Source organism: Erithacus rubecula (genome assembly GCF_903797595.1).
Source record: "Erithacus rubecula genome assembly, chromosome: 3".
Taxonomy (NCBI): domain Eukaryota; kingdom Metazoa; phylum Chordata; class Aves; order Passeriformes; family Muscicapidae; genus Erithacus; species Erithacus rubecula.
This window is the reverse complement of record NC_136689.1, coordinates 93,934,278-93,960,466: the sequence shown is the minus strand read 5'-3', so window position 1 is coordinate 93,960,466 and position 26,189 is coordinate 93,934,278. Positions and strand designations below refer to the sequence as shown.

Sequence of the window (26,189 nt, the reverse complement as noted above, 5' to 3'; positions counted from 1 at the left end):
GTAGTGTAAGTATCCAACCAATTTGGTTGAGTACTAGGATCTGAGCTGAAGTACTGTGATTCAAATAACTAATTTCATCTTATGCATAATATTTGGAGGACTGGGGTCACAGTTTCAGTTTAGAAAGGGAGGGAGAAATGAAAACTGAACAAATAATGCTTAGTGAAGAACAGTATGACAAAAACGTTTTATTTTGTACAAATGACTTGTGTTTAAAACAAAAATGTGGTTTTAGTTTTGATAATGCCTGACCAATGAGAATCTTTTTCAAGTTACTGTGGAGTGGCCTTAATGCTGTAAATAATCCAATTGGCCAGGTCCCAGTACAGTCCGATGAGAAAAGGATGTAGGAAATTCTGTTGTTTACACATGTGTCTGTTGCACTGAGAAGAAAGAAGAGCCCAGCAAACTCACAGGGTAAGGGGTCTTAAGCTTGTGGGTTTAATGTTTAATTTCTATAAATCTCTTCAAGTATGAGTTACTATCAGGCTGATGCTAAGGAGGAAAACAATCTGAAATGCCCAGCAAAAGTACTGAAGATCAGGGAACAGTATCTGAAGTATGTGACTAAGTTATATCTAGCTGGAGTCTTCTCTTCTGTGTTTTTTGCTACTATCATGAAGTGTTACTTCTAACATTCCATTAAACATAGCTTATTTTGCAAGGGTACTAGCATGCTTACTTACCATAACCAAGCAAGTTTTAAAACTTTTCTAAATGACAGTTTGTTAAAAATTATTTCTTAATTTTGATTAGAAATTAGTATAAATGCAGAATTTTTACAGATTATGCAGTTTTATTGCTGAAAACTTCTTTAAAATTACTTTGTGAAATGCATATGTAATGGCATAAACTAGTAAAACTTTGGTACCTTTAAATGGGTGTGGTATTATGGATATAAATGCCATGAAAATATTGTTATGAGTTTGCAGAAGTTCATACTGCATATTTTTGTTGGAAAGCAGTGTTTTCACAGTGTTTCTCTTTTCATAAGTTATGCAACTCAATAATGAGTTGTATAATCCTAACTTCCTCCAGAAAATAACTGGAGATGGGATAAGAAAAATGTGTTCTTAGCTGTGCGGTATTATTCTGATGCAATGAAACCTCTTTTTTGAAATTATGATTTGTTGATGCTGAACAAGTATATTCAGTCTGTCATTATTTTAAAGGCAAGTATCAGAGATGATGTGAGGCATTGTGGATGATCCTTTAGCAATGAGAACCAAGGGTCAAATATCAAAAGCAATGTTCATGAGTTTAATAAGCAGATATAGCAAATAGTACTAATGGGCTTCCTACTGACTGTCCAGATAGCTGCATTTTGTTTGTATTAGTTCTCACTGATACTTACAAACATTTTATGAAGTAGACTCTGCTATAAATAATTGTATAGCTAGACTCCTTGTTTTTGATTTAGATTGACTGTGTTAAAAAAGTTCCTTTTGTATTTCTGAATGCAGTTCTTTGCCTAATATAATGGATATAAATTAATTTACAAAATATATTAGGTATCATTAAGAGAACTAGTCATATTACTTCCAGAAATATCTAATGAAATTTTAAATTGAAAAATGTGAAATTAGCTGTCTGGGGGGATTTTTTTTTGTGTATTTGCATGTACTCAGCTTATAATTGAGACCACTCTTTCACATTAAGTATAAAATACTAATGGTAACCTCAGGTAAATCTGAAAAAAAATCCCTTGAAAATGAATGCACTAAAGAAGCTGTTAATTAACAGGCTAAAATTTACTTCAACATAGGAAGGGTAGATACTGAAACCATATGAAGTGTACAAATTTTATATTCATGGAATCATAGATTCATAAAAAAGTTTGAATTGGAAGGGACCTTAAAGGTCATCTAGTTCCCAATCCCTCCACCATGGACAGGGAAGCTCCCCAGGACAGCAGATTGCTCAGGGCCCCATCCAGCCTGGCCTTGAACACTTCTGGGGATGGAACATGCACAACTTCTTGGGGAAGCCTGTTCCAATGGCTCACCTAATCTATTCCCTCCTATTCCCTTTCTGCTCCATGCAATGATCTTTAATTGACTGCTTTATTATGAAAATGATCCTTCCTGAACAGCTTCATTCTCTGCTCATGCTAATTAAGTAATCTAGGTCTGATTTACACTAGGTTAAGTAAGACTGGGTTTTTTGCCAAACACATTCTTTTTTAATGTCAATCACATTACTGGAGGAATACCAGGAAGGAATTTTCATGAAAGCTCCCATTGTTTTAATTTTTTTTTTTAAATGTAATTTCAGTTGACCTGGATGTTTCTCCATAACTTTTTTAGGTGTCCATTTTTGCAAAAAGAGTGCCAGCTTCCCTTCTGCCACACTAAGTAGTCACCAATGATTCAAATGTTTTTTTTTCTCTTGTAGTGGGACTACCTATTGAACTCAGTGGGCACTGAGAGAATAGATATATGCTTCTCTATGGGTTTAAATAACATCTAGGATACAATAGATAATACTTTGTGTTTTATTTTATTTGAGCACTCTAGGAACTGTGGAATCCAGATTAAAATCACAATGTGGATTATTCCTTTTCTCATTTCCCTCAAGGATGATTTAGGGGAGTTTGGGTCATCATGGGATAATATCTTACAGCATTAAATCATGCAAATGTTAAATCACAGTCCTTGAGCTATTGAAAGACATGAGATGGTGTTAAAATACTAGGCTGGTTAGGGAAAAGAATAATTACATAGAAATGTCCAAATAGCAATCTTTTTGTAAGAAATATTCTTAAAATAATAATTATAGAAAATATGGCTTCTAAAACTATTCTGAAAAAAACAAAAGCATCTCGGTACAACAGAATTTTTAATTCTGATGCAATTATATCAGAATAGTTGAAACAGCCAAAGGGATATGCTCTGACCCAGAGAAAACAAAATACTCATGAGTGTTCTTACTTGCCTACTTATGTGGGTGGGAAAATCACTTGTTTCTAGACTCTGAGTAGTGTTTTGAAGAAAAATTGTTTTGTGTCCTAATAAGCATTGGAATGTTTTATGTCTTGGTCTGACATAAATCATCAGATATTTGTGATTAATTTTCCCTTCTCCCAGTGTTATGAAATTTCTTTTAAAACTAGGTAATGTTTTGAACAGGAAAGCATCATAAATGATTTCAACTCTAACAATACAATTCTTGATCTCTCATATCATAAAGCATATGGTTTTAAGACACTGTTAAGGATTTTTTAAATCTGAAGAATTTCCTAGAGTATAAGCACGGATTAGAAACTTGACTTTTTCAGGGATATGTAATTACATCTTCATATTTTATTGGAAGTAGAATAAAATAAAGAAAAAAAACCAAAAAAGACACTCCAAAAAAACCCAATAAACAAAACATACCCCCCCCAACTCAGTGAGTGGGTTTTTTCTAGTAAGCAAAAAAGCCTATAAATGAAAGAATGAAAGTGAAGCTATCCAGTTCAAGCTCACTTTCCAAATGAGTAACATAGAAGAAGTAAGAATTGAGGTACAAACTCTAGAAAATAAACGTGATGATTTTGTCTAAATAATGAAGCTTCTCTATACATTTAAGTGACCTCTACTGTTTGGATGAACTTGTTTTAGCATTGCATCTGACCTAATTTTTGTTCAGTAAAGTGCTTTTCACAATGGTTAGTTTGTCTTCAGTGTCCTTTTTTTAACTTCCTTTTGAGACTGAAAGAAGCCCAGCTGACCTGATCTGTAGCCCAATCAAAAAATGTGATAAAAATCCCACAGATCTATGAAGTCCTCAGTTGTGTTTGGGAGTAGTTGAGCCTCCTCAGCTGTATTCAATAAGAAGCTATGGTGGTTCTCACAAAAAAAGAGGTGCATTTGGCTTTTGAACATAAGTAAATGAAACATGAAATAGTAGAATGCTAATATTTTCAATAGCTGGGAAAGAAATTTTACCCTTGAGAATTCAACATAATACAATGGTCTTTTGTCCTAATGGTGTGCTATAATCGTATTTATAGCTTATCTGCAAATATTTATATTTCATTTAGCTTAAATTGTTTAACTAATACCCTGCATGAAAATTACCAGCTGAATGAAATCTTTTTAGTTTTCTTGTCTTCTTTGACTTTGAGCTCACAGCTGGCTTTTATGCTTGTAAAGACTTCTAAGACCAATTATGACTTGCATACTCAAAGCAGGTCTAAGCTGGTGGATGATGCATACCTTGGGTATTATTTCCCTACATTTGTATAGTCTTCTTTCTTTCTGAAAAGTTCAGAGGGATTCCATGGAAGACACTCTTGTGTCAGGTTAAAGGGCTGCCTGTCAGGATAGGCAAGGCAGTGAGAGTGTGCACTGGCTGGGCTCATATCCTGAAATACCACACTGACAACTCCGACCGAGCTGACTCTTCTGAGATTCTCTCTTGTGACTCACTACTGGTTCTCTTGTAACTAAACTGAGTGGTGTAAGAAGCTACCTACTTTTCCTGCTTGTTCCCAGGAAAGGGAATGACCCTGTTAGCACTGCAGCTCATTTCAATGTGGGCTAAAAAATGTTTGTCATGCTAAACACTCACAGAAACTAGCTTTGCTTTCTGTGTAAACAGAGGAAGAAGACTCATGCACTTGGTTATTTTTAGTCATAGCTGTGGAATTGCTGAAAACAAACCAAACAAAAACTAAACAAAACAAAACAAACAAAAATAAAAATTCAAGATACCATCTTAATGTTACTAAGAGCACATTTCATTGTGCCTGCAGAACAAGATACCTGTAGGTGTCTATAAATCACAGGAAGATTTTGCTTGTATCTTTAGCTATAAACATTAGAAAAATATAGTGTTTCAGTATAGTGAACTAGTATTAACTAATATGAGTCCTATTCTTCTGAAGCAATTACCTGTTTCAAGTTTGAATAACAGATTACTATTGTTCTAAAGTAATCTCACTGTGCTATTCAGAAGATACCTATTAGACCAGATGTTTAACTCATATTAATTATTTTGCATGAATTAACCATTGCCTTATTTTAAATACATTCTGAATCTCTTCCCAAATGAAGCTATTATTAATATTCTGATTCATGACCTATTTTTCCTAGTAATAATTCAAACAATATATTCCTCGGAGATTACAGATATTCACATAGAATCACTGAGATTAGATTAGAGTTTAGGGGACTTGGCTACTTTTTTAACTCAAAAGTTTACACTAGGTTCAGTTAACTTGTTTGTTAGTCATTTACTCTGAAAGGATGTAAAATTTTGAGAGTTTATTTTGCCTCTTTTTTTCATTGATCATAACCTAGTAAGAATTGTTAATCAAAGGTGAACTAGCCAAAAAAGCTGTCTCAAAAGCCACAGATACCAAATTTAGTTGGGTTATAATTGGTTTAGCTTCTTCATAGTACTTTGTGCTTTATGAGATTGTCTGGGAAAGTTGTTGGTGTCATACACAGTCCCTTCCCTCCCTGCATAATATGATCATACAATATGTTTTTCAAGTGTAGTGGCTAAGGAATGAGCATCAGTACTGCAGATTTGAATGCACAAAAAAATATGGGTGAAATGTTATGAAAGTTTGTAATCAAACAAAACATTCTTGGGGAAATGAAGTTACTGTAAATTATCTTTAGGGCAGTACTTCAGAGCTTCTTTTGGCCTTATGGGTAGTAAATGACAATATCTTTATGTACAAATATTTATCTCACCCGTATTTCACCCTAAGAATTTGAATACAACTTCAAAGATGTGAAGAAACATCAGCCTCTTGCTATAAAAGACTTTGAAAGATATTTCAATGATATGTAATCACTTGTATTACCCACTAGACCTAAATCAGAGTAAGTATATAATTCTGGTTCTCATCTGAAGAAATAGTATCCAGACTATATAAAGTTTATTAAAAGTGGCAGCCAAAAAAAAAGAGGCAAAAGAAAGAGTAACATTTGTTTAGTCTTTACATTTATTGTAATCTATGATTACCTTCCAAGTGTCTTTTTATGAATGCATATGTTTACAGTATTTATATATAATATTTACAATATCTATATAGTCTGTACAATATTATACAAGATATATTGTATGCATGCATTTTAAAAAACAAATGAAATACTGAATTGGATTTTACTTTAAAATGGATATTTAGACATGGAAAGGAAAAAAGGAAAAACTGTACGTAAGACCACAGCTAAGTGGGCCATGTCCTTTTTTTGTTGTATCCTTTTTCAGAGAAAATTACAGCATTTGCTTTTGCTTTTGACCAAGCTTTAGCACCACTCCCTCACCCTGCCCCTGACAACAACAATGTAAAATATGCCGTGAAAGAAATCTTGTCCTAAATTGCTGCTTTTAATTATTGAAACCTGTTTTCTTAGTGTTACTTAATAGAAAAAATTCACTTTACCTGGGGATGTTTTTATTCTGTGGAAAGAAATAATCAATCACTCAATTTTTGAAACGTTTGAACCATGACAGCTATACCAGTCCCATGGTTAAATTCTCCTATTGGCATGGAAAGTTTCACTGTATTTTACAGAAGCAATTCATGCACCTCATGGTTAGATAAACCATGGCATAAGTAATCATTTCAATAAAAGCATCATTCCAAATGTAAAATTTTGTGAAACTTCATGAAGAAGTAAATATTTCTGCAAGAGACTTATTGTTCTTGTTACCAGCATATTTTTTCTGGATTGTTTCCACCTATGCTTGGAACTGACCTTCAGCCTGGGAAGTATCTGGGAATGCTTGATTATCTTGTTCACCCCTTTCCTTTGTACACAGTGTTCTCATATTTGCAGTTTCTGTTGGCAGAATAGATTTGAGGGATAAAGCCTTTTTTCTTCTTTTCCCATGTTCCTTAAAGCTAGTTCCTGACAACAGTGCAGAATTGCTGCTTTTAAAGCAGTTCAGTGTTGTCACAAAAGGGGCTTATTTCTTGTGGCTCTTCCATATTTTTATAGTGTTTTGTGACCCATTTGCCTAAAAGTTGTGTATTCTGGGATTCACAATTTGTGATCTTAACTTTGTCTCACTTCCTGGATGTTGTGGCAACATTGTTAAAACTGGGAGAAGCAGGCTTCTCGGAAATTACACTGCTCAGAAGAGTCATGATAGGGGGAACCTTTGAGACCATCCCCATTGCTCAGAGCATCATATTTAGGACTTCTACATGGCATGCCTTTGTTTCATGAGAATTTCTGTCACATTAGAGTTTTTATTTTCTCTAAAATGAGTGGGGTGACTTACACCTAGAATTGTAAATCTCATCTCAAAGGATTGAAATAGGTTGTGGGAAAAGATAGAAAATGAGGATATACTGGAAATGTGACTGGAATGGCTACCATAAGGGCCACTTAGGGCTACTTCATGGTTTGGTTTGGTTTTGGTTGGTTTTGTTTTGGTTTTTTTTAAGATATAAATTATATAGATGCAATTTTACCCTACATGCCTTCATGTGAATTATTAAAACCTTCAGGAGAAGCAAGCTGCTACTATCAATAATAGAAAGAAAGGATTCCTCCTCTGGAGTCAGAGAACTTTGGTTATCACAATGGATACTGGAATATCCAGAAGCAGTATACTTGATCCTGTCACATAGTGCAAAATGCTTTTTTCAGCATCATGTTGATTTCCTTTGGTTTCTGGGTAGTCTAATAAAATTAAAAAAAAAAAAAAAAAAAAAAAAGCCATTTCTGAGTCTTTTCACTTACTGTTTCCTCTGTGGTTTATTGTCTTTCAGTCACTATCTTTACCTCTTCTCCTGGGAATTTAGCTATACATGGGCAGCTAAAATAACGATGCACTTTCTGGGGTTACTTCAGAAATGCCTTTGTGTCACGTTTTGTGACTGTCACAATGTTTACTGTATTGCAGTAAAATGCAATTTTCCCTGCAGAGCTGCTAACTTTCCTGAAGTTATTTTCTAGTTTTTAACGTTTTAGGCCTGATAGAATGAATGGTAAACTTTGTTTATGGAGTTTTTAATAGAAAGCCAAGCTGAAACTTGGGTGTCTGCTTTTGCTTTCCATCTCTGTCATATTATTCCAGCTCATGATCTAGTATTGATAAACTCAGAAGTGAGATCAGACTCCAGTTTTACATCGATTCTACTATCAAGAGCTTACTTATATTTAGTCCTACACCTTTTCTGCCTCTAGAGTTTTTTAGTATCTCCTGAGATTAAATTTATTTTTTTGGTTTCAAGGCAAAGGTGTCTGTACCATAAAGAAATAATGAGAACAAATAGTGATATTCTGTGTTTCCAAGATTATGAATTTGGTCAGACCTATAAGAAACATGGAACACTACTTATCAATTTTCTCTTTACTGTTTACTCTCAAACCTCTCAAGTACATATATATATATATATATATATATATATATATATATATATATATATATATATATATATATATATATATATATAATTTTTTTTTTCTTTTTGGTAGAGCATTTGAGTCTTTATCCTGTTCCTTAGGAACTTTGACAATTAAAGAACTCGGGAACTAAGATTTAGGTCTGTCATTGACACTTGCACTTAAAATATTCAGGTAGGTGATATGTTATAGAAGGAAGTGGAGGTTGCATAATTTTAGTTTTATGTATCAGGACATTAATGAATTGCCACTGTGATTTCATTGTATCTCAAAGAGACAGTTAGCACATACTATCCAAATTAATGTCTTAGGATGAAAAGTTTTTTCAGGAATTTTTTATATTTCCCCATTGGACAAAAAATCACAAAACAACTACAACACCTCTCTGAAGCAAAACCTAACAAACCCAAAAACCCCTTCTCTTTGTGAAGTTAAAAAACATAACTTTATATTTTCTCATTTTCATAGCATAACTGTTTTCAGTTACTGGACAGGAGAAGAAAATAAAACAGGTTTTGGAAATAAATTAGATCTTTATTGACATTTTTATGTCAAAAGGAAACTAGAGAAGTATGAGTAGAGGGAAAAATTATCACATATCTCCTAATGGGAAGTAAACAATTAGCATTATTTGTCTCTTCAGGCCATTTTTGGCTGATTTTTAGTTATGACACATGTAAGGCATACAATGTTTGGAAACAACATAGCTTAAAATATGCCATATGGTTTAATATTGTTAATATTTTTTATAGCTGTTGGAAAAAAAAATAAACACAATTATCTTTGGCTGTGCATTAAAAAGTCTTGAAAGCACTATCTTTTAATTTTCATGAAGTAGGATAATCTTTGTATGATGTCACAGTCTGTTTGGATCTCTCAAATTTACAATACAGTGTACTTTGTAAATAGAACTTTATTTTATGAGCTTATGAGCTCATTAAAAAAACAAACCATGGAAAAAAAAATCCTCTGCCTCAAACAACACCACCAAAACATAAAGACATCAAACAATGGTGAAATCATCTTTTTACAGACCTTTCAAACACATGAACTCACTAATTCATTATTTCCCTAATGCACAAGTTCTCTTATTTACAAGTTCTCTAAATCATATTTTTTTCTGTGAACAAACTAGTTACCAAGCTGTCAATGCCAGTGTCATTCTTTCTCACTGAAAAGCACAAAGGCCTCATCAGTCAGCCTGATGTTGGATCTGATACAAAAACACTGGGGGTAACCTTAGGCATGTTCACTTTCCAGCTCAGAAGTTTGCTCTGTAGCATTTCCATGAGTTAGTGTAACCTGAAGAAATTGCCAGGTAGTTGCTTTTTGAAGATGCAGAAGTTGCTGGCTGCAGCTAACATCAGCCCTTATCTCTTACTATTCACTGAGCTCTAGGTACAGGCTGCTCTCCCACTGACCACTCACTCTCAGCATGTGTCAGACATTAGCATCAGCTGTATGTTCATTATTGTCATATTTTTCCTTTTCTTTCCTCTTAGAGTTTTACAAGTCATTCTGGTTATCCTAGCTTCAGTGTCTTGTAATATTAAGACATTTATTTGGTAGGATTTTAGTATCAGTTTAATTCAGTTCTTATTCCAGTTTCACCCAATGTATTTTGAGTAATATGTCTTTAACCTCCATGTTCTTTTGGCCAATGACTTTGTATCTATCATCATAGAGATGGTCACTGTAATCAGTAAGGCTTTCATTCCATGCAGGAGTGTATACATGGTTATGTTCAATGTATGTTCATGGTAATTAATTTTAGAGCCATAAGTCATAGGCTTTTGTAAGTAATGCAACTGCATTAAGTGAAGGGCACTTTTAGTAAGAAGTAGGCTGGATTGTTTTTAAGATACAGTCATGAGCTGTGCACCTTAATGGTAGCTTTATTTTGCCTATTTACATTGATTTGCACAGTGGTTTTTAGGAGTGTTTATGAAATAATTGCTGTGTATTTTCTCATTGTGTACATATGATGTAAGTGCTCTGGGCCACTAGTATATGATTAGTTTTCTTACATGCCTGTAGTACCCCTTTCACTCTGTTATTGTCACAACCATGTACATCTTTATGTCCAGTGTTAACTGCGTGTAGGTCAGTTCAGGTTAACTTTAGATCTTAGTGTAGCATTATCACCCACTGTCAATACGTGTCCTTGTGATGTTGCAGATGGTATTTCTTCTGTAACCAGTTTAAAGGTGGGTTGTCATGGATCTGACAATAGCTGAGTTGTTCCAAAATGCAGGATCTGTTATAGATAACTTCTGGGTATATGTTACAATTATCAGTGTTGCCATGGTGATGCAAGAGGAAGGCACTCAGGTCTTGGACATATTCCAAGCCTCAATTGTTTTTAACTTGTTCCATTTTTCATTGTAAAAGGAGAGGCACACAGATAACTGTGAACACTGAGTTGTATGTTTAACTGCAGCCTGATTATATGGACTTCAGAAGGGTTTTATTTCTGTTTGAACAGGACTTTGGGCAGCTACTGATATGAATTCCTTATCTGTGGTTCTTCTTGTGGGAGTTTGGCACTTGTGTAGCCAGCTTACAAGTACTCACAGGTATAATTCCCACACAGTATGAATAGATCCATTCTTGTGTATTTGCTGGTTTAGTAGTTTATTCCATCGATTTACTGTCCTGCTGTTTTGAGGCTGATGCACTAGCTGGAAAATCCATTGTACAAGATTTGAACTAAACCAAGCTTGTCCTACTTTATTCTTAAAATGCTATCGATGCTAAGATTATGTTTCTCTGGATAAGGGAGAAGTAGCAAACCACTGGCTTAAATCAGTTGTGAGACCAGTGATAGCTTAGGAAGGGAATACAGTCTGACCACCACTATTTCTGCTCTTGTAAGGATTTATTTTCACCCCCCAGGTGTTTCTGGTAATGTACATGAGAGGTTTCCCAGATTAGTATACCTTCCTTGAAGTTGGTGCAATGTTGGAAATGTGCTGTACTATTATTTTTTAAAAATGACACAAATATACAATTTCTTTCACCAGAACTTTTGCCACTCCTCTTTTTTGACATCCTCTCTTATTGTCTGTTAAAATAAATCCTCTGTGTGTCGAAGCCACTCCTGTAACCAGGTATTTGTTCAGTGTTGTGCTGTATTTTTTCAAACCAAATGATCAGCCTCCTGGTTGTGTGTTGCCAGGATTTTTAGTGTTTTGGTAACTGAATACAATTTTTTATGGATATGTTTTTAGTCTAAGCTATATCATTAATCACTTTCCAGTGTGATTTTTTTTCACCATGCCTTTCAATCATTTACTTGGCAATATTTTTCCATCTCGCCACTGGGTGGGACCCCTAAGCATTATTAATTAAAACCAACTTTATAACAGTAACAGACACACAAAATTTTATCTCCTCTTCTTGAGCTGATGGCTTGATAGTTAGCAGCCCTTAGTAAACAGCCACGTTTTCAGGGGGTGAGTTAAATCACTTCCTATATTCTTCCCATAATGACCACATCACCCCTGCCCATTTTCTCAAAGCCTTCTCTCTTTGTCAGGGTTTGTTGATGGGTGATCTGCAGCAATACCATGGAAAGTTCTGACTTTCCAGTTACACTTAAAAAAGAACATGTTCAGTTCTATGATTCCTCTGTGCTATTAAATTTATAGATTGCACAAAAGAAAATTAACTGGTTTAATCTAAAGCAGACATTTTCTTTGAAGACAATACCTTAAAAAAGTTTGGGCTGAGGTCTTTACAATTAAGAGACATATAACTAAGGATTAAATTATGCAGTTAGTAAAAGGATGTTGAAATTGTATCCTCAAGCACTTCTATAACTACTAAACTGACTGAAAAAGCTGAGTTCAGTGAGCATGTATTAACATGAGGAAAGTGCAATAATTCTTTTCTCTCCTGGTGATTATTTTAATGGTGCTACCAAGGGTGAATATACTGCTGCTTACCTAAAACAATAGGTTGCAAAAATAAATGAAGAGCTCCTCTCTTTCTTACTGATGGTCAGGATCATTAGGTAAATAGGAAAAGTTGCAATATAATTTAATATGGTTGAGATCTATGTTCGTTTTAGTGTTCACCAAATGTCTTTGTCGGTTTTTCCTCTGAGAGCAGTCATCACTCTGTTCTCACCTTATCATCACACCTCACTCACGACACAATGAATGTTACTTCATGTACATTGTTCATACTTATTTTAAATTATTTCTTTAAGAAAAACAACTTTAAAAGGGATGTTGTGTTCCTTCTTATCAGTCAGCTGCTACAAGTGGAACTATCAGAAGGTTTCACTGATCAGAAAACCCCCATTTTTATCCAATCTCTAAGTTTATTTCATCTTTCTGTCCAATTATATTTTTTAAAGTAATTATGTACACTGAGCTACATGTGCTGTGCTAGCTAGTCAGTTGCTGTAAACTCAAGTAGTGACTTTGAAACAAACCCCATACAGTATTTTTTTTTTTTGCTGATTTTAAACCTGTGATATTTCTGATTTAAGAGATCTGTCTAATGACATTAACATGGACTTTTCTTCTTTGAATTATTTTTAACATACAAAAATTGTTCTTGTTCTCTCTGGAACATTTATAGATATTTTATAGATGAGAGTTTTCAGAGTTCAGTGTAGATATGTGCTGTTTTCTATGGACTGGTCATATACCAGAGAAGAAAATTAATATTTTATAGATACCACTACATCTATAGAGATGACTAAAGATTCAGTATCAATAGATTCCACAACAGTCTTCAGTTGGACTGTTGGATTTGTTTTTGTTATAATTTCATCCATTATTTTTGAGAACATGAAAGAGTAGACTGATATGAACTATAAATAAGATAAAATAAGTCCGTCCTAACCATTCTCCTGTAACTGTGAGATTTTTGACAGTTTCAGAACTTTTACAATAAACAACACATTTTTCTAGTTTTTAAATCTTGGCTTCCCTTAAAACTGATATTTTAATCCACTTTTTAAAAAATGGATACAAGCACAAATCTTCATAATTCATATTTTAATAAAGTTCCTGTTACCTGTTTCACTTATCCAGCAAATATTTCTATTACTATTTGGTTTTATGCTGAGTCAGCCAGTCTTTGAAATGGGTTGTGTTGAGATCTGTCTCTTCTAATGAAAAATAATATTTTATTCTACCTCTTGAAATCCTAAAGAAGGTATCTAAAAAACCTGTTTTGATTAGATTTACTGCAAAAGATATAGTTAAGTCAATAAAATAGAAACACTTCCTTCTCTTTACCACCTTGGAATGAGACAGCACTTCTGGTTTCTGAAGGAGAAATGACTTCTTTTAACTCTTAATTTTTTTAAAATTTTAGGTACAGAGTTGGAATCATCTATTCATGCTAGAAAGTGCAGGCAACATTCATAAGATGATTAGAAGCCTCAGAGACCACCAGCTTACTGTACAAGCCTACTTCAATTATTGCAGCTGTAAGTTTAATCTGACTGGCAGTGCCCCAGGCTCAAGAACACATGAGCCATCACAGTGGAGGGGAGCAAGGATTCATAGCCAGTGTTTCCTTTTAGTATCCTGTGATCTGTGACATTATTTCTCCAGCTGTAGAATGTCAAAAAAGTCACCTCAAACCTGTAATGAAACATCAGCAGCAGGCTGTTCTGATTCATTAATAACTCAGGTCCTTCAAATTTTCAGTCAAAGAAAAATATTACCATTCTTATTTCTCCATCTTTTCAGATTTGTAAACTGAGCATTCCCCAAGTTCTCCCTTCTTTTAATGAATATGCAAAGAAGCTAACAAAATCCACTGAAAAAAATCTACTGATTATGTAAAGTGTAATAAACACTTCTGTAAATATATTCTCATTTGGGGCATATACCAAAAATGTAAGAAAAAGTTATTGTACTTTTTAAAAATCCAAAAGTTTCAACTACTTAATTATGTATTTATTGCATTATATAATATGCTTTATATATATTGTTATGTATCTAAAATTTACTGTGGTTTTGTTTGGTTGTTTTTTAACTAGAGCTTTAGGAAACAAAGGAATTACCACAACCCAGAAGTTAAATTAACAACTGGCTGCAGGAGTTTAATATTTAGTTACTTTGGCTCTACTGGGCCTCATACAAATTTGTGGGTAACAATATTTTCTATATTTTGGATAAAGCTTATTCAAATTAAATTTCTGGAAGTAGGTCAAGAAACAAGAAAGGCTCAACCTTGATGAAGCTTTGGCAGCAGTTCTGCTACATCTGTGTAGTGTTGCTATGGGCTTGATGGTGCTACACCAGACAGTGATAATGAGGGGAACTGGGAGTCCTTCATTGTCCTTTTCCTCCTCTCATATCTGTACTCCACTACAACAGCTCTCCATAAGCTTCTAACAAATGGCAAATAAATGTCCTGAAAATCATAGAAAAGTTGAAAACAGCTAGAAAACTGGAACAAAACCTGCAAAAACTTCTATTCAGTTGAAATGAGACACAACTGAATCATACTGCCAAAACTATCTACTCTTCAGTGTTTTGTAAGCAGCATTGGCCTTCTGCATTTCAAATGCAGGTGTTGGCACTAATTGCTGTAACATAGAAACATATTCTTACAAATGGATATCACAATGTAAAGGCTTTTTTTTTTTTTTTATTTCTTACAACTTAATCTTCTGTTGAAGTAGCAAGGTTTTTAAGTTTGTTTATTTGTCTGAATTTTGTTTGTTTGGTTCCTCTGGTTTGTTTTTAACATAACCAAGAGGGAAAAAACCAAGGAGATATAAGTGGCTAGTCTCTACAGACTGTCCATATCAGCATTTTCTCCGCACTGGGATAGGGAAGCAATTTCTGAGAAACTACTTTTCTTCTGGGCCAAATAAGGAATAAATAATCAAAAGATAAATAATGAAAAAGAATGCAGCAAGATTTACTAGCTGAGTCATACCATTACGAGGTAGGCTGTACAGTACAGCAGGATAGTGCTACATTTTCAAGAATATAAGAAGAATATACTACCTGTAAATCCTCTGGAATACAGAGAGCAAAATAAAGCCCCATATAAAAAATGCTCCATTTTTCTCTTGATAAGCAGGAAATCCAAAGGTCACAGGGGTTTTGATAATTTTTTTTTCTTAGGTATGCAAATTATAAGGCAAGCTTTGCCTAGTATAAAACTTCACAGCTTGGGAAAGAAGGAAAGTGATTTGTGATTGTAGTTCTAGACAAATAACTTCCTCTTACTAGATATTTAAAATATGTATTAATTCAATCTTGTCTTGAAAGAAGAAAACTTTTGTCTGTTTTCTTTAGAATCAAATGTTTTTGAGTGCATTATGATTATTTAATGACTCTTTCTCTGCAAAAAATCCTAGCCAAATAATAGGTATGTGTGTTTATGCTGTACTCAAAAAGTATTAAATGAAAGATATTTGAATAGCTATTTCTTGTTGAAAAAGCACATTTTTAAAACATGATCAGCATCATTAACACACTATTAAAGCAGTAAAAACCCCAACTGTTGAAGGTTATTCATACAATATAATTAATGAAAAGCTGGATTATTGTCTGTCTTTGTCTTTTTTAGGAGTGAAATTAGATGATGAATCAAAACATGAATTTAGACTCCATTCAGAAGCAAACGGAAAAGATGGAGGTTTTTGGGACCCAACCAACACAATCTGATAAATTAGATAGATGTTGGCAGCTGGGTGACCATCTATGTCATTCAAATCTTCCATCTCAAAGTTTCTACCCAAACTCACCTCATTATGCCCATATGCATACAAGTTACAGCAGTGACTGGGAAATTTTCGAAGCAGTAAAAATTCAGGAACTGGAGGAAGTCAAAGCCAGAGCTGCCCAAATGGAGAAGACCATGCGCTGGTGGTCAGATTGCACCGCTAATTGGAGGGAGAAATGGAGCAAAGTTCGAGCAGAAAGAAATAAGGCACGAGAGGAAGCAAGACAACTGAGAATCAAATTGGACAGTGTCATAAAAGAGCTGAGTGTGCTTAAAAAAATAAATCAGGATTTAGCAAGCGAGAATGGAACTGCTTCAAAAACAGAATGCTCTTGTTCTGAAATATCCTATTTTAAAAAAGACCAAAATCTGTTAATGTTTCTGGAACCAGAACCTCCAAAAGACCTAAACAAAATCATCAGAATTCCTGGGGCAGAAGACACAAAGGTAAAGAATGGGAAATATTTTTATGGTTCATGAAGAAGTGGCAAAGTATGGATGTGTATGTAGAAATGAGATTTTTCAAGAATTTTTAACAAAATGCTACCTGGTCCACTCATTAGCAAAACCCTTCATCCCCTCAACCCCCATCTAAATATTTCTAATACAGAAAAATACAGAAAATAATTCATACTCTTGCACTATGACTAGACATTTAAGGAACAGAGGCAGACTGTTGTATCCAATAATTTACAATATTATTTTGACTCCTTCACATGTTTTATGGTAAAAGGTTACCTCTCTTATCTGAATTAATCATGCTTTGTATTCTTTCTTCCCCCCCCCCCCCCCCCCCCCAAAGCAAATTAGGTTATTGGCTTCTAAAATAAAGTAATTTAATTCTCCCTGAACTTCAAAAGCAGGGGAAGAAGTAAGGCAATTCTTTTGCAAATTTGCAAGACTTTTTGTTTGATAAGGAGAGCAATTAAGTCATTATATAGAATTAAATGTTTGAGTATCAGCACTGTTTAAACAGCTCCTACCTCTATACAAAAGATCCAGTTATATTCATCAAAAACTGAGGTATTTGTTCATGTTTAACTACCTTTAATTCTGTGCCTTGGAATGCACTGTATAGTCTTCATAGACAGCACCATGTAAAAACTTTATTTGTTTTCTGATAGATTTCAGTCATTGTAGATATAGGTATTTTTTTTTTCATACATTGCTGGAAAATGTTTTTCCCTGCATTGTTGATAGTAGGAAAATTTTTACTTCAAGGCAAATTGCCAAGATCCTAGAACTGAATGTATTCTGTTTGGAAATTTTACTAATATGAACAATATTATAATCCTGTGAAATCTGGGGAAAAGAAAAAAAAAGAAGAAAAAAAGAAATAAAGAAAGAAAAAAAAATTATGTTAGTAGCAAGAATAAATTTTACCAAATAAAGTATGTCTTTCATATTTTCAGGCAGATAAATGTGTTACTGGAAGGAAATACCACAAAATACACTTCAACTATTTTTCCTTACTATAAAATATTTTCTACTTGAAAACTGAAATGTTATATGTCAATGGAAAACATTTCTATCTTTTCAGTGGTTTCTAGCACTTTCTGATGTAAATTTTGAGCATTATTCAAAAACCTCAAAAGAACAGTGTGATATGAGGGAAGATTGTCAGTAAACTGCTAAAATTGATTAGCTTTGAAACAAAATTCCTCAGATATGGTAAAGCAAATACATTTCTAAGGGAAACTTGTTTATAAGTGACATTCAGTTTTCCTCAGAAATGTGTATTTGGATTTTTTTCCTATTTTGATATTAGTTTTTCCTATGTTTTGTATGCAAAACATCTGTCTTCAAAATAAATATCTATATACTTCTTTCCTTATGAAAAACTTGTATAAGCTTGCTTCAACACACTTTACATAAAAAGTTTAAGATTTCATAATGTAGGGTTTCTCAATACATTATTTGTATGGATAAATTACATTGCTGGTTTTATTAGTTACATGATTCTGTCTTCACCAGAGTTATAGTCAACAAAAAAGAAATTGAATAGATTTCCTTATAAAGACACATTAGAAATATTTTGGATATGAAGCTTGTCATAACAGAAGCTGTGAGATATCACAAAATGACAGTTGTTCAAATATACTGACATTTTTGCACCTTCCATCTATATACAGTCCAACTATCTAAAATATTACCTATTTCATTTTTTTGTCCTATGTTCCTTAAATGTCTAGAAGAGCTTTGGTAGGCCCCGCTGGAAATATGTTAGACTTTTTTCCGACATTTATGTTTTACTCAGGTGTCATATTTATGTTTTCTCAGGATGCAAACAAAGACCAAAGCAATGACAAAAGAAATTTCAATCCATACCCTCCTGACTTCTTCACCAATGGACTTCCCAGCATCTATTTGGAGGAATCAAAAATAAGTTTGGGCACTACAGCTAAGACAACAGAAAATTATTTAATACATGTATCAGTCTTAAATTTGCATTTGGCTGAGATGAGAAAATTCTTACAGAAGGAAAGAGAGTAAGTACAAAATATATCCTACTTGTGAAATTCTCATGTGGGGCTCGAAGACAGTTTCTAAGACAGATATGATGATGTTTATATATGATGATGATGATGATGTGCATTATATAATATGATGATGTGCATTTATAGCTCATATTTTCTAAGTTTTATTCATTGCTATTTAAAAGGCTTTATTAAGAATTTAGATAAACAATTCAGCATAGAATGTTTATTGTTTTCTTTGGCTTGTCTGTCATTTAAATAAGAGGTGTTCCATACAAATATGTACTTATTAGCAATTTGCAATGCAATGATATCTAATATTTGTTATACCCAGTTACTGAAGTGCTTCGTGCATAATAACAAATTTTCATATACTCTACCAGCAGACTTTGAAAGAGACCAACTGCAGAATGACAAAGGTTGTTTTTGCATTCAAAATACATGAATCAGCTGCAAAATGCTGCTAATCTTGACCTCTTCACTTCTGCCAAAGTCTGTGATAAAAGATGGTAACAAAGAAGGAGTAACACATTTATTGTACACTTATGTAGCACTTAAAATTTTCCTCGTATAAATACTAAATCTACAATTAGGTGGCCTAAGAGAAGTTGTATGTTTTATAAATGGTTGTGAAAAAGATTGAGAAAGATTGAATCTCACAGAAAGGCTTTTCAGAGAAACATGCAGCATGTGATGTATGATGATGTAGTAGCAGACTTCAGGCTGTAATTGCAGTTGACGGTAATTTCAAAATCAGTTTAAGCTAATTAGAAAATTAAAAGGAAGAAAATTCCCTGTCTATTACATATATAATCAACACTTTCTGTTCAGAAATGTAGTGGTAAACTGTGTTGAAGAACTCCTTTCCTGTCAGTTTATTTCATATTTCTTGCCTGTCTGTTTATTTCATTCTTGTCATGTAGATAGTACAAATCTGAGGTAAAAAAATCCTTTGAATTCCTAACTAGTATTTGATGTGCTTTGTTATATGAATTGGACAGTTTTAGAAAGCATACAGTAATTCTCTAGTTGAATCACAGAGCAGAAGATAGCCATGCTCTCTCTCCTTAAAAAGTATTTAGTTTTTCTGTGGCAGCAAATATGCTTGTGGGTTAGAACACTGATGCCTCACATACCCATTTTCCTGGGCTTAGGTACTTCATCAGCAATCACAGTATGCTTAGATATATAATAATTTTCTTTAAGAAAATGGATAATTTTTCAACTCACTTTTAGTCATTTCTCAGGCAAAACTTTAATAGGTTTTGGTTTGTCTGTTTGTTCACATCCCTCTCTAACCCATTTGTAGCTGTACTTCACAGAGACAGATTTTTTCATTTGTGCCTAGGTGTATACTGACTGTGGTATTAGGCAATAAATTTACTGGCATATGGTAAGAACAGGGGCACACCTATAACATGCAACATGTGCAATGGCAACCTCAGGAAGCAAAATTGCTCACAGAGCAGTGATTTCCACATAACAGTGGGGATTGGTACAGCAACTCCCTCTCCAGGAGGGCAACATTTCCTGCATTAAGAGTTGTTATGTAAGCAGAACATACACAACTTCTAAGTATGAAGCAACTGTATTTGGCAATTCAGATAGCAAATAGGAATAATGTCTCTAGGATAAGTATTATCATAATCACCAGGCTCTTGAGATAGCTGATGAATCTTGGTTGGGCAGGCTGTCACCTGCTATCTCAGAAAGGGTTGGTTTCCACTGTTTAGTAGAATTGGCTTATTTTGCTTAATTTCCAACTCCAGATTTCCAGTTTTCTCTCTTAGGTTTTATTCTTGCTCACATCAGTATTTTTACTCCTGTTTTCTGGAGTTGCTAGTGATGACTATCTCAACAATCTCACCCCTGTTTGCATTTTTACTCCCCTTATCTTATGTGGCTCTAGCCTAAGTACTTTCTCACAGCTTCTTTCTCACAACTTAGCAATTTTCTCAGTGAACTCGAGCCAAGGACATGCAGCTGTGTTGCATCAAGAGCAAACAGATCCTAGACAACTTGAACCCCAAGGCCAAAAGTTACTCTAGCAGTCAGTATGATCTTACTCATTCAGCAGAGGACTTCTCAGCAGTTTCCTGGTTTACATGCAGCACTCTGACTGCATTTTTTCTAGAGTCAAGTTAGCTTATGCAAATCCAGTGTTTGAACTTCCCCCTAAGTTACCTAACAGTTATCTAATTAGTAACCTTCTTGGTTTCCTAACTAATCTCTCCATAAGATGTTTTGCTTCTTCACCCTGAGAGTTCTTCTGCTTATTGCATTCTGCTTAAAATTATAATCAATAATGATGACATAGCCTTATGCACACAGATCAGGCTTTGCAAAAGACAGAAAGAAAAAAAGTCTAAAAAAAATAATAAAAATAAAGAGATGAAAAACTATGTTTTGACATTCAAAAAATATCAGGCTTGGGTTTGCAATGTAAAATTACACACCAACACCCTCTACTAGGTACTAACAGCTTATATCAATTATACATTTGAGGTCCCATTAATATGAATGGAAGTTACAAACCTTATGAGTGGCTCAGTATTTTGCATAATCATTTGCTTAAAATCTTTTGTCATATTTTGTGTCAGTGTTCTCATCTAAATGTCTGCTAGTTTTAAGACCATAATTTGTTCTGTTTTGAAATTAAAAAAAATTATTTCCTCTGAAACCAAAAGCCCACTAACTAGCCCCACTGATGGCTAATAATATCAAAGAGGAACTGCTTAAGACTGACTGGGTAATGTAGACAGTGGTTACAAAAGGTTCTGCCTGAACAACAAGATTTCTTTTTTTTTTTTTTTTTTTTTTTTTTTTTTTTTTTTTTTCTGCATGCATCACTGCACACTGGAACTGGTTTCCCAGAAAAGTTGCTGAATCTGAATCCTTGGAGTCATTCAAAAGCCATCTGGGCATGGTCCTGAGCAGTCAGTTTTAGACAGCCCTGCTTGAGCATGGGGTTTGAAACAGATGACCTCATTGAGGTCCCTCTCAACTTCAACCATTCTGTATAATTCTGTGATTTAATTGGATAATGAGTTAAAATATCTCATTACAAGATCCATGAAAAATTTTCTGAACTTGATTCTTTTACCTAGTAGTTAGCTTCTTATGATGTGTGCTATCTTTCTTCCACTCATTTTCTTTATTTAAATAGTAAACTTTATGTAATCAGAATAATTTCTTTCAATTAGTGGTATCAGAAGGAGCTGATCTCCCTTAAGAAGTACTGTAACACGAAAAACACTAGTGTCTTCTAAATAAGCAAAACATACTGTATATTTATCTTTTACTTTTCAGTTTAGACCATTTCTGAGGACTTTCACAGCATTCAGTGCAGTCAATAGGCTATTATTCAAAGTATTGGAATGTCATCTTTCATGCTTTCACTTTCTACTGTAATAAATGTCCCACTAATAGTTCTCTTGGTTCTCCAATGAAGTAATGATATCATTCCAATGAAATATCCCATTACTTTGAAAGGAAAACTGTTGAGCTGAAATGCTCCATTTTGCTTTGTGAATAATGGTGTTTATTTTATAACTGTATTGTTATGGGAGTTCTAGATGTTTGCTAAAATAAGCTGTGCTGTATGCTAAATCAGAAAAAGGAGATCCCTGATTCAAGAACATTAGTTTTAGGTATAAAAGAAGACAGAAGCAGATACTTCACTATAGTGGATTGCTTCATTAATATAGCTGAAGTTGCTTCCAGAACCTGAGTCAGTCCAGTGGCAACTCTTGCTATCTCTGTACAAGCCTTCAGTCTGCTGCATTGAAATGCCACAGACAAATTCCATCTAAACACTTTTCTTTAAACCAAATTTATTTAATACACTTCATTTAAACCAAGTATTCTCAAAATATATTTCTAGTAAGTCCGCAATAACATCTTTGTTAAAAATGTTGAAAAATTCCATTAGCCTCCATTGGAATAGAAAATAACTGCTGTGGTACACAAGTTTCTTTAATTGCCAGTATTAGAATTTTCAACCATTTAATTTTTTTTTTCATTTTATAGGCATAGTACTTCTGCGTTAAGTACATTTTCCTACAATTCTACCATTTTCTTCCAAGAGCAACTATTTTTTGAAACATGAATATACATCTTTTAATAATGTCTTTTAACATTCAGCATCAATCATCTTTGGTTTCTGGTCTTTATAGTGTGTATTTCCCCTTGTACACATGTGTTTAATCTGCTGTTTATACTAAACACAAGTGATGTAATACCTTTTCTTTGAAGATCTTCACTAATTGTGAAGATACTTGTGATAAGATGGGTGGCCTGAACCGAAGTTAAATTTTCTTTGGTTTATCCCAAAATTTTGTTTCGTTTAAAGCTTTAATTCTGTATTACTGGATTTCTGTTTTCTCTTTAGCTATTATTTTTGGTGAATCTTTTGGGATAATTATGCAGTGATAATATAGGTTTTTAGAAAAGTTGAGATAGACCATTGATAAAGGCAGGAGAATACAACTCAAAAGAAGGAAATTCAAAGTAATATTAATTCTGTCAACTTCAAAATTGTGCAATGATAAATTTTAAAATACTTTTTTAGAATGAATGTGTTTCTGGAGAAAGAAATGGAAAAGATGGAAAATGAATTATTTCTTTGGAAATGGAAATATGAAGAACTAAGACAAACCAAGCTGGAAAGCCTGAAACAGGTATGTTAGCAGTACATTGTGATCACATGAAATAAAAAAGAAAATTTAGACTTCTGATTTCCTTTGCTGTAACTAAGAGTAAAATTGTGTCCAGGGTTTATGAGTGTGACAAATCCACCATTTATCAATTATTATTCTGTGTAGCCAGATGGGAGGGACCTGATGAGTGTGTGTGGATGCTGCTATGTCAGCACTGGTGCTTAGGAGCTTGGGAGTGCTACTGGGATGGCTCCACAGGCTTACAGGAAGGGACCAGCCAGAGGAGGCAGGTTCTGGTGCCCCATCCCCATGTGTGGTGAGGTGGTGGTCCCAATGTACAGCAGTGTGTTATGAGAGTCCAGCAGGGCTTGTGTTTGCAGAGAAAGGACCCATGTGGGGTAAGGGGATGCTCAAGAAAGCCGTGCCAGCCTTCCTGTGGGGATGGAGAAATAGAATAGTAGAGGTGTAGAAACTGGCTGAAAAACTGTTGTCCCCATAGACCTGGACAATGAAGTAAGGCTGGGCAGGATCAGAGAAGGCAAAGAGGAGATTAACTGGATCCTCACAGTCTGAACCACATCCACATGGGAGAAGCAGTCAGAGGCTGTGAGTTTCACAGTGAATAAAGTCCCACAGCAGGAGGGCTGAAAAGTATGTTCTCCAGCAACTGTAGGATGGCTCTTTTTCCATGTAAAAAAGTTCAAACACCTGGTAGTGGAGTAGAAGAAAGCCATGACTTGTGAGGTATCAGGGCCAGTTTTAACACAAACCATGCATTAACATCAGGAGGAAACAGCAAGTGGTGATAGTAGGCGGCTTGCTCCTGTGGGGATAGAAACCTCTGTGCTCCACATTTGCTTTATTGAGGGTTTTGTGGCTTGCTGTGGGCTAGGACCCAGAACATTGCAGAGAGATTGCCCCAGTCTGTCCAGTCCTTAGACTGCAACACTACTGCTCACCCCCATGGGCTAGGAGCATATTGGGAATGATCACAGCTCTGGGGCTGAGGTCATGGGAACCCAGGTCTTGTCTCCTTGATCCTGCCAGCTGGGTAACATAACGAGGAGAACTTTGAACTAAGAAAGGAGGCAATGAGAAATTACAGACCACAGTGAAATGAAGAAGTGATGGTCTGCTGGAAAGCTCAGAGCACAGGTTGATAGGTGCAAAAATTACCTTGGGAATGATAAACCGATGTGAAGAATGGGTAAAAAACCCATCTCAAGTTGGTAAAGAAATGCACACATCCTAGGAAACAAGCAGGGAGAATTTGAGCTGTATGTGATAGCAGAAGTACAATATTGTTGGAACAATTCAAATACTGTGCCAAATCCATGCAACTGGAGTACTGTGAAGGACTTCCAGAAACACTGGCAAGAAAGGGCTGAGGGGATGGAAGTTGTCCTCAGACCTATAAGCAGCTCAGGTCTTTTGAGGCCTCTAGAAGGATGGGGGGTAATCAGACTTGTGACTCTAGGACCAAAGGAGAAACCAGTAAGGGTATCATAGTGTTAAGAGCTTGTTACAGACCACATAATGAGGAAACAAAAAAGGTGTTTAAAGAACTCAGCTGTTGGAGTTGTAAACCCCAGTTCTCATGGGTGACTACAGCTGCTAGAAAGGTAGAATAGCTGCTGCAGACAAAGAGATTCCAGTGGGGTCTCAGGAATAAATTCTTGCTGAAGGTATTCAAAGGTCCAACAAAATGGTGATGAATAGCTGTTGAATATCTGCTGTTGAAAAATATGAAGGAAACTAGCTGAGCATGTGAGGATGAATAATTTCCTCACAAGTGGTAATTTTGAAATAGCAGTGTTGGTTGTCTTGAAAGAAGAAAGACAAGCAGCAGAGTACAGACCCTGAACCTAAGGAGAGTAGGATATTGGCTTGGTAAGGGAATTGCTGGGAAGGATCCCATGGGAAGCATGGGATAAAGAAGGGAGTCAGCCAAAGCTGTCCGGGCTTGGAGTACAACACAGGCTTGTTCCTATGCTCAGGAGAGCTGGTAGATATGTCAGGAGACTCATGGTGCAGTTCTGATGCCAGAAAGCAATGTACTTTTACAAAGATCAGCCTTGAAGGACTAATTTAAGAACATTGCCTCCTTGTGCCAGATTGGTGTTACTAAATACATGTTCATTTCAATCTGCCATTTCAATTAGCCATTTCATGAATAGAAGAATAAGAAATATTTGTGTTGCAGTTTGCAGGTTTTAGCTTTCAGGACAATGGATAGAGAACCTTTTTGATCCAACAAAACTCAAAATGTGTGTCTATATAACTAAATGTGTGTCTATATAACTAAACATAGTGAATTAAAAATGTACTATGAATTTAATAGATCAGATTTGGAATAATGGAGGGAATTTAATTAGTTTTCTTTCATGTTCTGGAAAGAATTGCAAGTAGTCTATTAAATCTCAAGTTGTAGTTAATAGGTGATGCATATGCAACACAGCAACAAACTAACATCTATCTTTCATATTTTAATTCCTTCAGATTTTGGTTCTTTATTTTCTGCTTGCTCATTAAGTAGGATTTTAGTTTGTTATACTTGTGCAAAACAGAAAGAGTACACCAAGTTAATAGTTTTGCTTAAGAAATGCAATCTGTGTGAAAGGCTTTATGGCACTGTCACCAGGAATAGAACAGGAAGTAAAAATTTTTTGAGAATTCATTTGAGATAGATAGATAGATAGATAGATAGATAGATAGATAGATAGATAGATAGATAACAACATTTATGCATGTGCATGCCTACATATGTGTGTTGCTGCTTTTTTCTTGGGAACATGCTCAATCGCTTTAATTGCTAACAGGAAGTGATATTTTGAACATTCTGTTCATCTTCTGATATTTATGACATAAATCTCATTTTTAAATTACAGAAAAACACTGATCTGTATGAGTCTGACTAACGTGAATGAAATTATTTTTATAGTGTGATGGCTGGGTTTTCTGTAAGTGGAAACTCTCCCTCTACTGAA

General features: G+C 34.6%; 1 protein-coding gene across 8 annotated transcripts in view; it reads left to right on the top strand.

Annotated features, from left to right (window-relative positions):
* The first annotated feature begins 313 nt into the window (after positions 1 to 313).
* The window catches only part of CCDC102B (coiled-coil domain containing 102B), a 174,123-nt gene continuing 148,247 nt past the window's right edge, over positions 314 to 26,189 (top strand). For 7 of the 8 annotated variants that reach the window (XM_079301105.1, XM_079301099.1, XM_079301103.1 and 4 more), the window contains exons 1-4: positions 314 to 417; positions 15,912 to 16,514; positions 18,348 to 18,556; positions 23,115 to 23,223. In XM_079301105.1, coding sequence (XP_079157231.1) covers positions 15,924 to 16,514; positions 18,348 to 18,556; positions 23,115 to 23,223 — 909 coding nt within the window. In that variant the 5' untranslated portion in view covers positions 314 to 417; positions 15,912 to 15,923. Of the gene's footprint in view, positions 418 to 10,842; positions 10,934 to 15,911; positions 16,515 to 18,347; positions 18,557 to 23,114; positions 23,224 to 26,189 lie in introns of all 8 variants that reach the window. The other variant, XM_079301100.1, reaches the window with a different exon arrangement.